This window comes from Apium graveolens, chromosome 6, assembly GCF_009905375.1.
Source record: "Apium graveolens cultivar Ventura chromosome 6, ASM990537v1, whole genome shotgun sequence".
NCBI classification, from domain to species: Eukaryota; Viridiplantae; Streptophyta; class Magnoliopsida; order Apiales; family Apiaceae; genus Apium; species Apium graveolens.
The window spans coordinates 245,718,926-245,734,123 of NC_133652.1; the positions used below are offsets into that span (position 1 = coordinate 245,718,926).

At 35.3% G+C, this 15,198-nt stretch overlaps 1 protein-coding gene and 1 non-coding gene across 2 annotated transcripts; one reads left to right on the forward strand and one right to left on the reverse strand.

The window, feature by feature from the left end:
* Positions 1-464: 464 nt before the first annotated feature.
* LOC141667600 (lysine histidine transporter-like 8) lies at positions 465-3,843 on the forward strand. The gene is made up of 5 exons (XM_074474149.1): positions 465-1,108; positions 1,236-1,372; positions 1,514-1,941; positions 2,867-2,998; positions 3,185-3,843. The coding sequence occupies exons 1-5, from the start codon at positions 639-641 to the stop codon at positions 3,674-3,676; spliced, it is 1,659 nt and encodes a 552-aa protein (XP_074330250.1). The 5' UTR covers positions 465-638; the 3' UTR covers positions 3,677-3,843.
* Positions 3,844-14,347: 10,504 nt separating this feature from the next.
* On the reverse strand, positions 14,348-14,453 carry LOC141670069 (small nucleolar RNA R71). Its single transcript, XR_012554318.1, has one exon. It is a non-coding gene; the product is annotated as a small nucleolar RNA R71 (small nucleolar RNA).
* Between the last annotated feature and the right edge of the window lie 745 nt (positions 14,454-15,198).

The window sequence follows — 15,198 nt, forward strand, 5'->3', positions numbered from 1 at the left end:
CTCCTTACATCTCGCATCATCAATATATTGGATTTTGAAAATGGAAATTAATCAGGAGGCCACGATTATTGTTTTATCAATAAATCAAAAAATTATTGTAATGATGAATGACAAAACCGGATTATTTAATATATTTTAACGGTATTTGATATATTAGTCTTACTTATAATAAAAAAAATGTCACTAATATATAAGTAATATATTAGTCTTTTATCTATAATATATAATATCTAATAAATAATTTAATATATACTTTGTTCATATTCAGCGGCATTGCCTAACAAATATTTTTGGTCAGCATACATACACCGGTCTATCTGAGTCTTGGTATGTAGTTTAGATATTTGACTTGTAATATTACTAGTACATGAGAACAGCATCCTAAACCCATATGCATTATAATATTTATATTACTAATGTGCATAAACAGTAGTTAATTGCAACTATATATATTTCACATTTGTACTAGCCAATGCAGCAGAGTCTTCATTTCCTGAATCCTCTGATCTTCCTCTCCCTCTGTAAGAGCAAGCAACAAAGGAAGGAAAATACAAACAGAGAAAGCGCAGCTTAGTTGTGAAAATCAAAGATAATTTTGCAGTAGCTTGGTTTTATTTATTGTTGGTGCACAAGTAAAAATGGGTGATCATGGTGACTTGGAAGCAAGCTCTGCACCTATAACGCCAAGACCAAATTCTATGGCACACACCCCGCAAAGCTCTGCCCCGATAACGCCTCGACAGATGTCGATGGCTCCCTCGCCTTACATAACATCAGCACCTCACTCACAGTTCCATTCTCCGTCCCTGTCTCGATCCCCGCTCCTCCATACTCCAGACCATCCAGTTCCATCTAAAACTCCTACTGCTAAAACCCCCAGCAGAACGCCTAATTTCATTTCCAGGAATATAACTCCCCGGTTCTTGACTCCTTTAGGAAGCCCTTTAAGGAAAGCACTTCACTTAACAAAACTCAACCCGCAAGACGCCTGGCTCCCTATCACTGAGTCACGAAATGGAAACGCGTATTATGCGGCCTTTCATACTCTATGTTCTGGTATTGGAATCCAGGCCCTTGTCCTGCCTATTGCCTTCACCATCCTTGGTTGGTAAGTCATCATGCATGCATACTACTCATAGTTCCTTCCTTCTATTACTGCCACCAAACTTGTTATAGTATGAAAAAATGAAAACACCGATATATTTAAATCTAAGAATTTTACATCATATCTGCAGGGCATGGGGAGTCATACTCTTAACTATAGCGTTCGTATGGCAACTTTACACCCTATACTTACTGGTTGAACTCCACGAAGATTTGGACAAAGGTGTTCGGTATAGCAGATATATGCAATTAGCAGCTGCAACTTTCGGTAATTCGTCAAACTAATGTCCTGGTTACTTCTTGATATGTGAAAGTGAATGTTTGTTAGCAAATTATCATATATAAGTACATGATTGAATTAATTAATCAATTAGTTAACAATAATAGCTGTTGATTAATGAATGTGCAGGGGAGAAAATGAGCAAGATACTAGCCTTATTTCCAATTGGATACCTATCAATGGGTACATGCGTGGCTCTGGTTATCATCGGAGGATCGACATGCAAGACATTTTACCAAATAGTATGCGGTCCAATGTGTACAAGCAAGCCATTAACCCCAGTCGAATGGTACTTGGTTTTCACGAGTGGCGCTGTAATTCTCTCTCAGCTCCCAAATTTGAATTCTATAGCTGGTGTGTCCCTTGTTGGTGCCATCACAGCAGTCGGATACTCTACTTTCATCTGGACCGTGTCTGTGTCCGAAGGTAGAATTCCAGGGGTCGCTTACAACCCTGTCCTCACAGGCTCACAGATTGAGAAGATCTTCTCGATTCTTAATGCCGTTGGTATCATTGCTTTTGCCTTCAGGGGTCACAATCTTATTCTTGAAATTCAGGTATAATGCAGAACTGATTAAGTGTTTCTTTTTGTTCATTAATTTTTCTGAATAGATTACCTTACATGTCATTTTTGCCGCATGCTCAAGTTCCTGGAACTAATAACAGTAGATTTGATAATTATTTCGTGTACAAAATTGACAGGTCTAACTAAATCTCAAGAAACGCTTCCCTTACAATATAGTTCTAATCTACTGTTTTGTCATCCTGTGTGCATATCTACATGGAAACAGGATTAAAAAATTAATATTTGTATATGCATCCTCAACTACCAGCCATCCATGTCAAGCATGAGGATCATAACAACCTTGTCTTTAAGCACTTAACTATTTGTAGAGTGGATCCTATGCCAATTTTTCAACTTTTTCTGACTACTGGTTTATAAAACGTTTATGATTTCATTCCCATGTCTTTCAGTACTTCTGTGTAAAAATCTAATCATACTTTAAGCCCTCTTTTTTTTCTTTATCTGAAGAAAATAGTGAGAAAGGAAGAAACTACAGATTAACCTTTTAAACATTCAAATTAGTGACGCCAAGTTGAACTTATTTAGCGTGTCGCCGCCTTGGTTGAATATCTCGAAGGCTTCTAAGGTTGAGAAACTCAATATGACAAGGCAATATCAAACTATATATCTATACATGAATCTTATAATAAAATACAAGTATGTTGATTCAACTTTGTATTGTATGACTTAACAATATTGACTTAGATTATACAAGCGCATACTCTTTATTCAGTGCATTTAGAATTAGCCACCAGTTTACTTTTTCAGTTATGATCAAATCAGGAGAAACTATTGACTTGTTAAATATATAATCAGTTGTTAATCAATTAATTAGTTCATGATTAAAGTGTCCAGTAATGCATGTCAATGTCTAGCTGAGCAATTCTAAAAATATACTTTATGGATTAATTTTGCAGGCCACCATGCCCTCGGATGAGAAGCATCCATCGCGTGTGCCAATGTGGAAAGGAGTTCGAGTTTCATATACTTTGATAGCATTGTGTTTGTTCCCCTTAGCAATAGGTGGATACTGGGCCTATGGACAACTGGTATGTCACATATTTCATATTAATGTTAGAATATTAATATAAAATCATGTTAAGGGCCTTTCTCTAAAATATTTGAGATATTAGACTGACCGGTTCCTTGACAATTACTAGCATTTCTTGCATATGCAAACCTTCATAGTGTGTGTTTTTATATATACTAACTGCTTCGATTCATTTGCATCACAGATTCCACCAACAAATGGAGGAATACTAACAGCTCTCTACGTGTTCCATGGACAAGACACTGCACGATGGCTTCTAGGGATGATAAGTCTATTTGTGATCATAAACGCGTTGAGCTCCTTCCAAATATACGCCATGCCTATGTTTGATGATTTAGAGTCCACCTACACTACTAGGTTCAAGAAGCCTTGCCCATGGTGGCTCCGTGCCATTCTCAGAGCTATATTTGGTTACTTTTGCTTCTTCATAGCAGTGGCAATGCCCTTTGTCGCCAGTTTTGCGGGTTTAATTGGTGGGATTTCATTGCCTGTCACATTGGCCTACCCCTGTTTCATGTGGCTTAAGATTAAGAAGCCAAAGGTTTACAGCCCTGTCTGGTGGCTCAACTGGTTTCTTGGTATCTTCGGAATCTGCTTGAGTGCATTACTCGTCGCTGCTAGTCTTTATGTTGTCATTGACACTGGTGTTGAATACAGCTTCTTCAAGCCTACCTAATTAAATTTTAGCGTGAATCAAATGGTGTTATATTTTTCGGTTGCAGTTATGATAAGTAGCGAGTTTGATATCTATTTGTGTGTAAAAATTTGTTGTATTAGGTAACACAATATATCTTGATTTGTGAAAGATCACACTAATGATTTCAATTCATTTGCTAGTCTTAACTTGCAAGGCTTGGACTATAAAGAACTACAACCTCTGGTTCCTTTCTCATTATCCGTTGAACTAAAGTTTGCATATGACCTGACACCTCTTAGTACAGGGATATGTCACTCGTTTTCTTTATGAGATGTCGACTATCAGAACCTTGTCAAAAACAACATGAGCATGAGTGTGTGAGTATGTTTAACTATAAAAAAGATTTGCACATGGCCAAAATATGGCGGTCTTTTGCAACTCCAACTGTTATGAAGTGGGGAAGGCATTTGAGCAGTGACAAGGAAGCTATGGATGTTATTAGAGTTAAATATTAAATGATCACCAAATTGAAGTTCATATATCAATTTCATCATCAAACTTAACGAGATATCAGTTTAATCATTTAAGTCATAATAAATATTAAACAAATAATTAAAAATAGGTGTTCGAGAATTTAAAATTATTTTTATGAAGTTATATATTTTTCTTAAATTATATTACAACCAAATGAAAAATTATGAATTTCTAATATTTTATATGACATAGTGAGATTTTTAAAAATGTATCTACTAATTTTTTTTATTTAAATCAAAAAATATTACTAAAAAATTAAAAATAAATAGTAGATCAATTTTTAAAAATCTCATTATATTATCGAAAAAACTAGAATTCATACATTTTAATTTGATTGTAATAGGTTTTAAGAAAAATGTATAGAATTTCATAAAAATAATTTTTAATTATCGAGTACATATTTTGAGGTATTTATTTAATATTTATTATTAATTTAATGCCACGAGAGTATTTTACCGGCCTGCTTTAGTGCTCTGCATTCATGTGAAACTGAAGCTAAAGTTTGTTTATACCAAAAATGATTAGGGAAGGAAAAGGATAAACAAAAGAAGGGGCTACAGGCTTACAGTACCCATATAATTAATTGTGCACTATAAATTTATACTTCAACCTACAGACGAACCGCTCAACCGCATCCAACCGCTCAACCGCTCGCAACTTAACCGCATTTGCGGATAATAGTGAAATGCGGGTTGGTTGTGGATTTGAATTTTAAAAACCGCTCATTCGCGGTTTGGATGCGGTTTTAAATTTTTGAAAATCGCAAAATCGCAACTGCAATCGCAACTCGCAACATATATTTATAATAAAATGTATTTCCAAAAATGTAGTTGATATCATATAAATTAATAAGTATACACATTTATTAACTAATCTTAGGTTAATGTTAAGATTTTGTTCATAAGATTTACAATCACTATAAGATATATAACCAAACAAATGAAAAATGTAATCAACATGTAATTTTTTTTATCCTTTTCTTTTTTCTTTTCTCTCGCCTCCCCATTTTTGTATGTTTTTAATATCCTTACTCCACATGGACCATTAGTTTATATTTTATTTTTGAATGTAATTTATCACGTAATTTAAACTTCAATTTATTAATATTCTGAATTTACATTTTTGCAGATTATTAATTATTTTAAAATAAGTGGTTAAACCGCAAATCGATCCGCAATAACCGCAAATTCGCAACCGCAAATGACGCGGTTAACCGCAACCGCATTTGCGGTTGTGGATGACAATTTTTTAAAACCGCTATTCGCGGTTTGGTTCGACTTTTACCCCAAAACCGATCCGATCTGAACCGCGTGCACCCCTATTACATAGAGTGTTGATTAGAGTGCATAATTTCTATTTAAAATCTAAAATATTTTAGAATTATAATATTTATGTGGATGCATTTCTAGTTACATTTTATAATTATAATATGAATGTGGATGAATTTAGAAATGTACTAGAAATTCGAAGTCATTCTTCATGCAAAACTTGTTTGGATACAGAAAACGTCAGGTCCACATGATTTGAAGTTACTTGTTGAGTACTCGATTACGATATGGGTTAACCATTCAATTTGGCCCATAAATTAATGTTGGAAAACGTGGATTCATGTCCCATCGACAAGTTATTTGTGAGCCGTAGATTGTCGTGTGCCCGTAACAAGTAATTTTGGAGTATTTTATCAGGTTAAATATTAAATTAGTCAGCGAAGTGAATATCATATATCAATTTCTTCACTAATTTTAACGGGATATCATTTTGATCACTAAATTCGTATAAATATCAAATAGATAATTTCAAAAATGCGATGAGAAAGTAATATTATCGTCAGTTAAATTTACACATTTTTTTCAACGATACTATAACAAAATGAAAAGTTGTGAACTCTAATATTTTAGATAATATATCTATATTATAAAAAAAATATTTACTATTTATTTTAAATTTTCTAATTATTTAATTTTAATTAATTAAAAATAAATAGTAAAATAAAAGTTTTAAAATCTAGATATATTTTCTAAAATACTAGAGTTCGTAACTTTTCATTTAATTACAGTAGCATTGAAGAAAAATGTGTAGATATTAACAAAAGATAATATTTACTTTCTCGTCGCGTTGTTAAAGTTATCTATTTGATAATTATATGACTTTAGTGATCAAAATGATACCCGTTAAGATTAGTAAAGGAAGTGATATATCGCTTTTACTTCAGATACCACTTTGATATTTAACCCGTATTTTATCCTAAAGAGAGTTTTGAGAGACACATTTAATTAATTAAAATGATTAAGGGATGAATAAGATTTGATGATATAAAGTTGGTTCCTTAGAATATCTTCGCTAAGCGGTTGTCAAAATAACTGACAACCTTATCAAATCATCATATATATAAATATTTTATTTTTACTCTAATAATTAGTAATCTTTAAAATTTTCTTATGTGGTCTCTAATTGTAAATGACTTATACATTTTGCACTTATATATTTATTTTATTATATATGTATTTTAATTAATTTGAGAAATTGTCAAGTTTTAAAAAATTTTAACAGACAACTTCTTTACAATCATACAACTCCAATAGGTTGGCAAACAAGATTGGCATGCCAAATAACATTTGGCAATCCCTTGGCAACCGTTATTGAAGATACTCTCATGGGCAAAAATTTGGTTGTGAAACTTGAGTTTCACGTTGATATGAAATCTATTATTTTATTTAACGCAACACAATAGTGTATGGTAAGGTGTTGCTCCTTCTTCGTGCGCAAGGGGTGCAAATTATTGATTAATCTCAATACAAATACATCTGTCTCTAACTGCAAACCCTATCTGTCCCGTACGGTGATAGTTTCTTGTATGTTCAGGCTCTCCGAAGGTGTAGTTTATCGCAACACCACTGTCTTCTTGTTCTATCCTGGAAGGGTATCGACTCACACAAATTGTGAGAGGCGTAAAATCTTTAAGAAGACAGTTTTCTTCGACTGTACTCGAGAACATCCTCTCTATTTATATTCCTCTCTTTTATTTAATTCATTTATTCATAGTTATATACATATTCCGTTATTTGCACACACTATTTCACTTGTATGTATTAATCATAGATTACTTCACAATCTTAAAGCTATAATTATTTATATCTGTGACATATACATCTGTCTCTGCTTGTTTGTTGAGTAACCGATTGATGGCCGTTAATACTATAAATGGAAACGATGTGGGAACCCCACGTATAGGTTATTATAACTGATGAGATTCTCAACCTAATGGGTAATCCTAACACACATTATACCTGATGAGGGTTTATCGCTACCTGTTTGACATGTGCATATATGACATGTACTGATGGGAAACTCTCGTCGGACAGTTTAGTGTTCCGCTTAGACTGATTTCTGAGAGAATCTAAGAATTTTATAAACACATATTTCTCTAAATAGAGATAATTACCGTAATCATCATATCTAATTATCGAGATTAAAACCGAAGGCGGAAGCGTACCTTAATTCATAAGGCATAATTGTGATGGTATCCGAATCTGTATAACGTTCTTGATTATTGTCTTCCTCAACCAAGTACTCTTTAGGATTTCTCAATAGCTCTCTCTGATGGGTAGAAGATAAGCAGTTACGTGTACATGATATATTGGGGACTATAACCCTTTTTATATACCACCTAATTAAATCTCCCATTATAATTTAGTTGGGCCTGGTATTAGGTATCCACTTATTAGGTTCATACAATAAATTAAAATCTAATTGGGTTTCTTATTTGATCACTTAATTTAACCCAATATAATAAATAGCTAATATAATTGATATATTTATATGTAGCCCATAAAATAATTATTATTATTAAAATAATAATAACAATCTCCCACCTAGGCTTCATATGAATCCATAATCAATAATACAAAACTTTAGTGCGCAACTTTATGCTATTTATCGTCCTTAGATTTTACCAAAACAATTCGGCCCGTCTACTATATATGCATGAGATTCTGGCGGCATTCGTCACAAACTTTACTTGAGCAAATCTTCAATGGTCATCACACAAATATATTCAACGACATGAATCAACGCATGGATAAGTGGCATGTAAATTACATATAATGTGATCTATATAATGTATATTTCCAACTAGTCCTTAGTCAATCTCTAACGAGATTAATTCCAATTTTATCAACTCAATGTTAAACTAGAATAAGAAAATTGAACAAAAGTAGAGTGACATTTAATAAAATTCCATCAACTGTATTCTGCAGAACATAAACAACTCAATATTTATTACATAAAACACCAAATTACAAACTCCCACTAAACCAAAGTATCACATAAGGTAACATCCATATGAGCAGTATGCTCGTGAAAAACCTTAGGTGTTAACGCCTTAGTGAGTGGATTCACAATCATGGAGTTAGTATCAATGTGTTCTATCGAAATCTGTCCACTTTGAATCTTTTCTTTAACAACTAGGAACTTAATATCTATATGTTTTGCATCTATAGTGCTCCTATTGTTGTTTGAATACTCCACTGCTGATTTATTATCATAAAATATATTTAATGGTCTTTTAACACCATCAAGGATACGCAAACCAGTGACAAAGTTTCGCAGCCATAAAGCTTGATTGGATGTCACAAAACATGCTATTTATTCTGCAGCCATGGTGGATGAAGCTATAAGCGTCTGTTTTATAGGTCCATAAACTGGTAGATAAACATAGCCTGAAGTTATTTTCTTTCATCTTTGCATCCTCCAAAGTCAGAATCCGAATATCCAATATTTTCTAGATGATCTGATTTCCTGTATGTGAGCATATAGTCTTTTGTTTTCTTCAAATACCGTAAGACTCGTTTCATTACTTCCCATTGCTCCATTCCCGGATTACTCAAATATCTTCCTAACATTCCAACAATGAATGCTATGTCAGGACGAGTACAAACTTGAGCATACATTAGGCTTCCCACTGTCGATGCATATGGTATCCTTTGCATTTCCCTTATCTCAAGTTCATTCTTGGGACACATTTTGAGGCTAAATTTGTCTCCCTTAAACACGGGTATATCCATTGGTGCACAATCTTTCATGTCATACCTTTCCAGGATCTTTTCGATATAGCTCTTTTGTGACAATCCAATAATACCTCGAGAGCGATCTCGATGTATCTAAATTCCTAATACAAAAAAGGCGTTACCAAGGTCCTTCATCTCAAATTGACTAGTGAGAAATTTCTTGGTATCGTGCAATAAGCCTATATCATTAGTAGCAAGTAAGATGTTATCAACGTATAAGAGAAGAAAGATAAATTTGCTTCCACAGAACATGTGATATACACAATATTCCACCTAGTTCACTTCGAAATCATATGATGTGATAACATGATGAAATTTGTGATACCATTCACGAGAAGCCTGCCTGAGACCATAGATGGACTTCTTTAATTTGCAAGTCATAGTCTTTGGATCTCCAATGACAAAGTTTTCTGGTTGCACCATATAAATTGTTTCGCCAATATTTCTATTGAGAAATGTTGTCTTTACGTCCATCTGATGTAACTCTAGTTCATAATGAGGCATAAGTGCCATAAAAATTCTAAATGAGTCTTTCATGTAAATCGGAGAGAAAGTCTCATTGTAGTCGATACCTTTCTTTTGAGTGAATCCTTTAGCGACTAGACGAGCCTTACATCTTTCGATGTTACCACTCGAATCCCTTTTGGTTTTAAATATCCATTTGCAACCAATAGGTTTTGAGCCTTTAGGCAACTCGATAAGATCCCAAACGTCATTGTCTTTCATAGATTGCATCTCTTCATTCATGGCATCAATCCACTTTTTAGAGTTAGGACTTTGCATGGCTTGTTGAACATTTATAGGATCATCTTCCCCAATGTCAATTCCATCTTCATGTTCTTGTAGAAAAACAACATAATCATCTGTAATTGCGCTCTTTCGCTCTCTAGTGGATCTCCTTAGTGGCACTTCTTATGATTAATGAGGTTGATGAGTTTGCTCAATTGGTTCCTCATTGGGAATTTCAGTGTTGTCTTGAACCGGAGGGCCTTGAACAATGATAGGTATCATAATACGATCATTGCTCTCGGCAGAGTCATAAATAGGATCATGACAATCTTCTTCTAAGACAATACTTTTACCTATATCTTCCCTCCCAAAATCAACATCCTCAAAAAATATTGCATTATTAGTCTCAAAGTTGGATCTAGTAGCAGGATCATAAAATTTAAATCCGCGAGTACGTTCCGGATACCCAACAAAATAGCAACTGACCGTCCTAGAGTCCAATTTCTTTTCATTTGGCCTATACGGGCTTGCCTCAGCTAGAAAATCCCAAACATGTAAATGCTTAATACTAAGTGTTTTCTTAGTCCAAAGTTTGTAAGGAGTTTCGGCCACTACTTTAGTTGGAACTCGGTTAAGGATATAAATTGCAGTCTTTAGTGCATCTCCCTAAAGTGACTAAGGAAAAGAAGAATGACTTATCATACTTCTCACCATATCTTTAAGAGTACAATTTCGCCTCTCAGCAACACCATTCATATGTGTTTTTTATGGAATAGTGTACTGAGGGACAATTCCACACTCCTTTAGGAAGTTAGCAAAGGCACCTGGACGTTGCTCACCTGATCCATCATATCTACCGTGGTATTCACCACCACGATCAGATCTGAAAGCATTAATACTACTGTTTAGCTGAGTTCAACTTCAGCTTTATACTCTTTAAATACGTCCAGAGCTTGTGATTTCCCATGTATCAAGTATAGGTATCCATACCTAAAGTAATTTTCTATGAACGTGATAAAATATCGTTGACCGTTCCAAGAGGCCGTAGAGAATGGTCCACATATATCGGTCCAAGACACTTATAGCTCTATTGGCACCTAACTTTATCGAGTTTGTTTGTTTTCCCTTAATACATTCAAAACATAGTTGAAAGTCACTTAAATCTAAAGGATCAAGAATTTTATCATTCACAAGCCTCTGATTCTCTATCTAGAGATATGACCTAATCGCTTGTGCCACAACATAACATAATTCTCAATTAACTTACGCTTTGTACCTCTTCCACTTGAGTGCAAAATTTCATTATTAAAAGCAACAGTATCAAGCATATAAAGATTATCAATCAAAGAACCGGTGGAAACCACATTTGAATTTAAAGAGAAACACACTTTATTATTTCCAAAAGAACAAGTGTAGCCATATTTGTCCAAACATAAAATAGAAATAAGATTCCGTCTAAAAGACAGTGCAACAAATATCTCAAATAAATCCAAATAGACACCAGTTTTTAATAATAATCTAAATGTTCCAACAGCTTCAACTGAAACTTTATTGTCGTCGCCCACATAGATGAATCTTTCAGCATCAATTGGCGGTTGGCTCCATAGGCGACCCTGCATTGATACACTAATGTGAATAGTAGCACTAAAATCTACCCACCAAGTATCCTTAGGTACAAAAGCCAAATTAACTTCAGAACAAACAAAACCAGAAGTCTTACCCTTCTTCACACGCCAAACAACATATTTGGAACACTCTTTCTTCATGTGTCCAACCTTCTTACAAAACTAGCAGGTTGTTCCCTTATTCTGCTTATCTTGCAACTGATGTTTAGGTTTTTCACTTGCAATATCCTTACCTCTCTTTCTTTTCTTATCATGGGAGTTTGATGCCAAGTGAGCACTCTCAGTCTTCTCTCGCAAAACCCTCTCTTCCTCTTGCACACAGTGTGAAATGAGCTCATTAAGAGTCCATTTTTCCTTTTGAGTATTATATCTCACCACAAAGTGTCCAAACTGAGGAGGCAGAGAAATAAGAACCAAGTGAATAAGTAACTCATCCGAAAGTTCTAACTTGAGTTCCTTGAGTTTTCCAACAAGATTAAACATCCCGGTGATGTACTCCCTTGTGTTCCCCTTTCCTGTATACTTCATGGTCACGAGTTTTGACAGAAGATTACTCGTTTCCGCTTTCTCATTCTTAGAAAAATATTGCTCAATTTCGAAGAGGAACTTCTTGGCACTTGTGCTATCATCAATAGGCCCCAAAATCCAGTTGGAATCATTCGCTTCATGTTGAGTGGCATTTATGACACTTATTTATGCTCTAATAAGTTTTGAATTGATGCATTTGTACTCAAGTTGTTAAGTATTTTAATGTGTTTTCCAGTGTTTTTGCATTTCAGGCATTATTCAGGTAATCAGGTGAATTAGCATTGTTTTGGTGCTAATTTGGTGTCCAGGTGGTATTGGAATAAAAGCTCTTGGAAAGCCGTCTCGAAGCAGCAAGATTTAAGAAGAAATCTGAGTTTTTCCCAGAAGGACGGCGCGCCCGCACTGTGATAGCGCTCGGCCGCGCCAGGGTTCCAGAAATACAGCGCGCCCGCGCTGATGTCGATTTCAAGAATCCTGTTTCTAATACAATTCTAAAAGGGAAGGTTTCCAGATTGTTGAGGGCTGCTATATATATTCATATTAGGTCGTTTTAATAAAGAGATGGACCAAAGCGCAAGGAGAAGACAATAAGAGACCTTTAGCACAATTCAACAAAGGCGAAGACGATCTAGTTTATTTTTTGTGAATCTTTGTTTCGAATTGTAATTTGGATGCTTGTTTCTTGTTTTGCTGAACCTATACTCTTGTTTGTATTTGGTTAATTTATTCGTATAAAGACTACGTTTGCTATATCATGTTTCATCGGAACCCACGTTGATGATGAGTCCGATTATGGGCTAATCGTTATCGTGGGGTTCTAGCGGATTTATTTATGGATTTCTTTAGTTAAATTGTTTGATGCCTTAGTATGTGGTGATTGTATGATATCCTAGTATTGGTTGTGCGTGTTCGTCTTATGAGTGTCGTGAACTTATAAGATAGTGTGTTAATTCTTAATGAAGCGAAAGTGAATTTAAGGATTTAGAACTTGCCATGCTAGCATAGGTTCATGTATTTGTCATGCATGATTCGTAGGTAATTTTAACCATCTTACTTGCCCTGTGTAATCAAGATAGATAACTTATGCTTAAACCGTTATGTTGTCAAATTCTATAGACATATAGGTTCTCAATATAATTGGTGCCTATTCAGCTTCTATCTCTTTTGTGGATGTCTGGTACAATGGTACTCGTGCAACGAAAGTTGGCGTTTATCAGTTTCTTGTTATATGATTAGCATCATCACCATTGCATGCTAAGGATAAGAATAATAAGGCTATTGAATAAAGTATTTAATGAAGTTAAAATCCCATGTTTGTCATTTATATTAATTCAGTCAATCTTATTCTCGTAGTTATAATTATTAGTTAATTCTTAGTTATAAACAATCTCAATTTGATATTCGTCTTAGCATTGGATAATAACCATACATTGTTACTTAGGTGCATAAATTAAATAGTTAACCAATACAGTCTCTGTGGGAATGAACTAGAAAAGATTCTATACAACTTGCGAACTTGTATACTTGCGTGTATTATTAGCACGTGTTTAACGACTAACAAGTTTTTGGCGCCGCTGCCGGGGAACTGCACTGTTAATTATTAGTTTACGTGCTCTCCATCAGTGGTTGTTAAAGTTCATTGACTCAGACATTGTTACTTATTTATTCCTTGTCTGGTTTCAGGTACTCTAGCGAGGGTGTATGCATACGCGTTCGCGTACTCGCAAGAGAACACTGGATAAAGCTGAGGAAGAACTTGTGGTAGTTCATAGGGAAGTTTTTGAGGATAAAGAGAAGTTAGAGGAAGAAAAGAAAGTTGAAGAGCCAATTGTAGTAGATATGGGTGATCAAGCAGAAAATCTGAAGGTTTTGATGGACTATTCTAAGCCTAAGATTAATGACATTCAGTCTAGCATCATTAGACCAGCCATCAGGGCTAACACTTTTAAGATCAAGCCAAGCACGATCCAGATGATACAGAACTCAGTTCAATTTGGGGGTTCTCCAACTGAAGACCCCAACATGCACATCAGGGATTTCATCAAGATCTGCGACACTTTCAAGTTCAATGATGTGACTGAAGATGCTATCAAGCTACGTCTCTTCCCATTCTCTCTGAGGGACAAGGCTAAGTGTTGTTACACTCTCTACCAGCAGGGTCTATCACCACTTGGGAAGATCTTGCTCAAAAGTTTCTCACTAAATTCTTCCCCATGGCGAAGAATGCCACAATCAGGATTGCTCTTACTCAGTTTGCTCAACAAATTGGAGAATCTCTGTGTGAGGCTTGGGATCGATATAAGGAGATGCTAGAAAGTGCCCACACCATGGCATGCCTGATTGGATGATTATTAATTGTTTCTACAATGGATTGGGTCCTACTTCTAGACCCATGCTTGATGCAACATCAGGGGAAGCCTTGTGGGCTAAGAGCTACGATGAAGCTTATGAACTTATTGAACTGATGACTGCTAATAAGTACCAGAATCCTTCCCGGACACTGACTCAAGGAAAAGTAGCAGGAATTCTGGAGTTGGATGCAGCAACTGCTATCGCTGCCCAACTTAAGGCTTTGACGATGAAGGTGGACACCTTGGCGAAATATGGAGTTAATCAAATCACTAGTGTCTGTGAGCTTTATGCTGGTGCCCATGAGACTGATCAGTGCGTAATTTCTAGTGAATTAGCTCAGTTCGTGAGCAACTTCCAGCGATCGCAGCAACCTGTGTCATCCACCTATCATCCTAATAACCACAATCATCCTAATTTCAGCTAAAGCAACGCTCAGAATACAGTTCAACATCCTTTTCAGCAGTATCCAGCTAAGCAGTACAACCCCCCTGGTTTTCAGCAACCGCAGTATGTACCAAGGCAACAACTCCAGCTGCAACAAGCTGATGAAAAATTTGAATTAGAGATGAAAAATCTGAATTAGAGGAGTTGAAGCTTATGTGCAAGAGTCAAGCTGTTTCTATCAAGACCTTGGAAAATCAAATTGGGCAAATTGCCAATGCCTTGCTAAATCGTCAACCTGGTACATTGCCTAGTGACAATGAAGTGCCAGAAAAGAGGGAAGCTA

Bases quoted from the DNA above. Each gene is read 5' to 3' on its own strand.
- LOC141667600 (XM_074474149.1), top strand. From the start codon at position 639: ATGGGTGATCATGGTGACTTGGAAGCAAGCTCTGCACCTATAACGCCA. The intron at 1,109-1,235 runs GTAAGTCATCAT...TCATATCTGCAG, and splicing joins GCCTTCACCATCCTTGGTTG to GGCATGGGGAGTCATACTCT. The intron at 2,999-3,184 runs GTATGTCACATA...TTTGCATCACAG, and splicing joins ACTGGGCCTATGGACAACTG to ATTCCACCAACAAATGGAGG.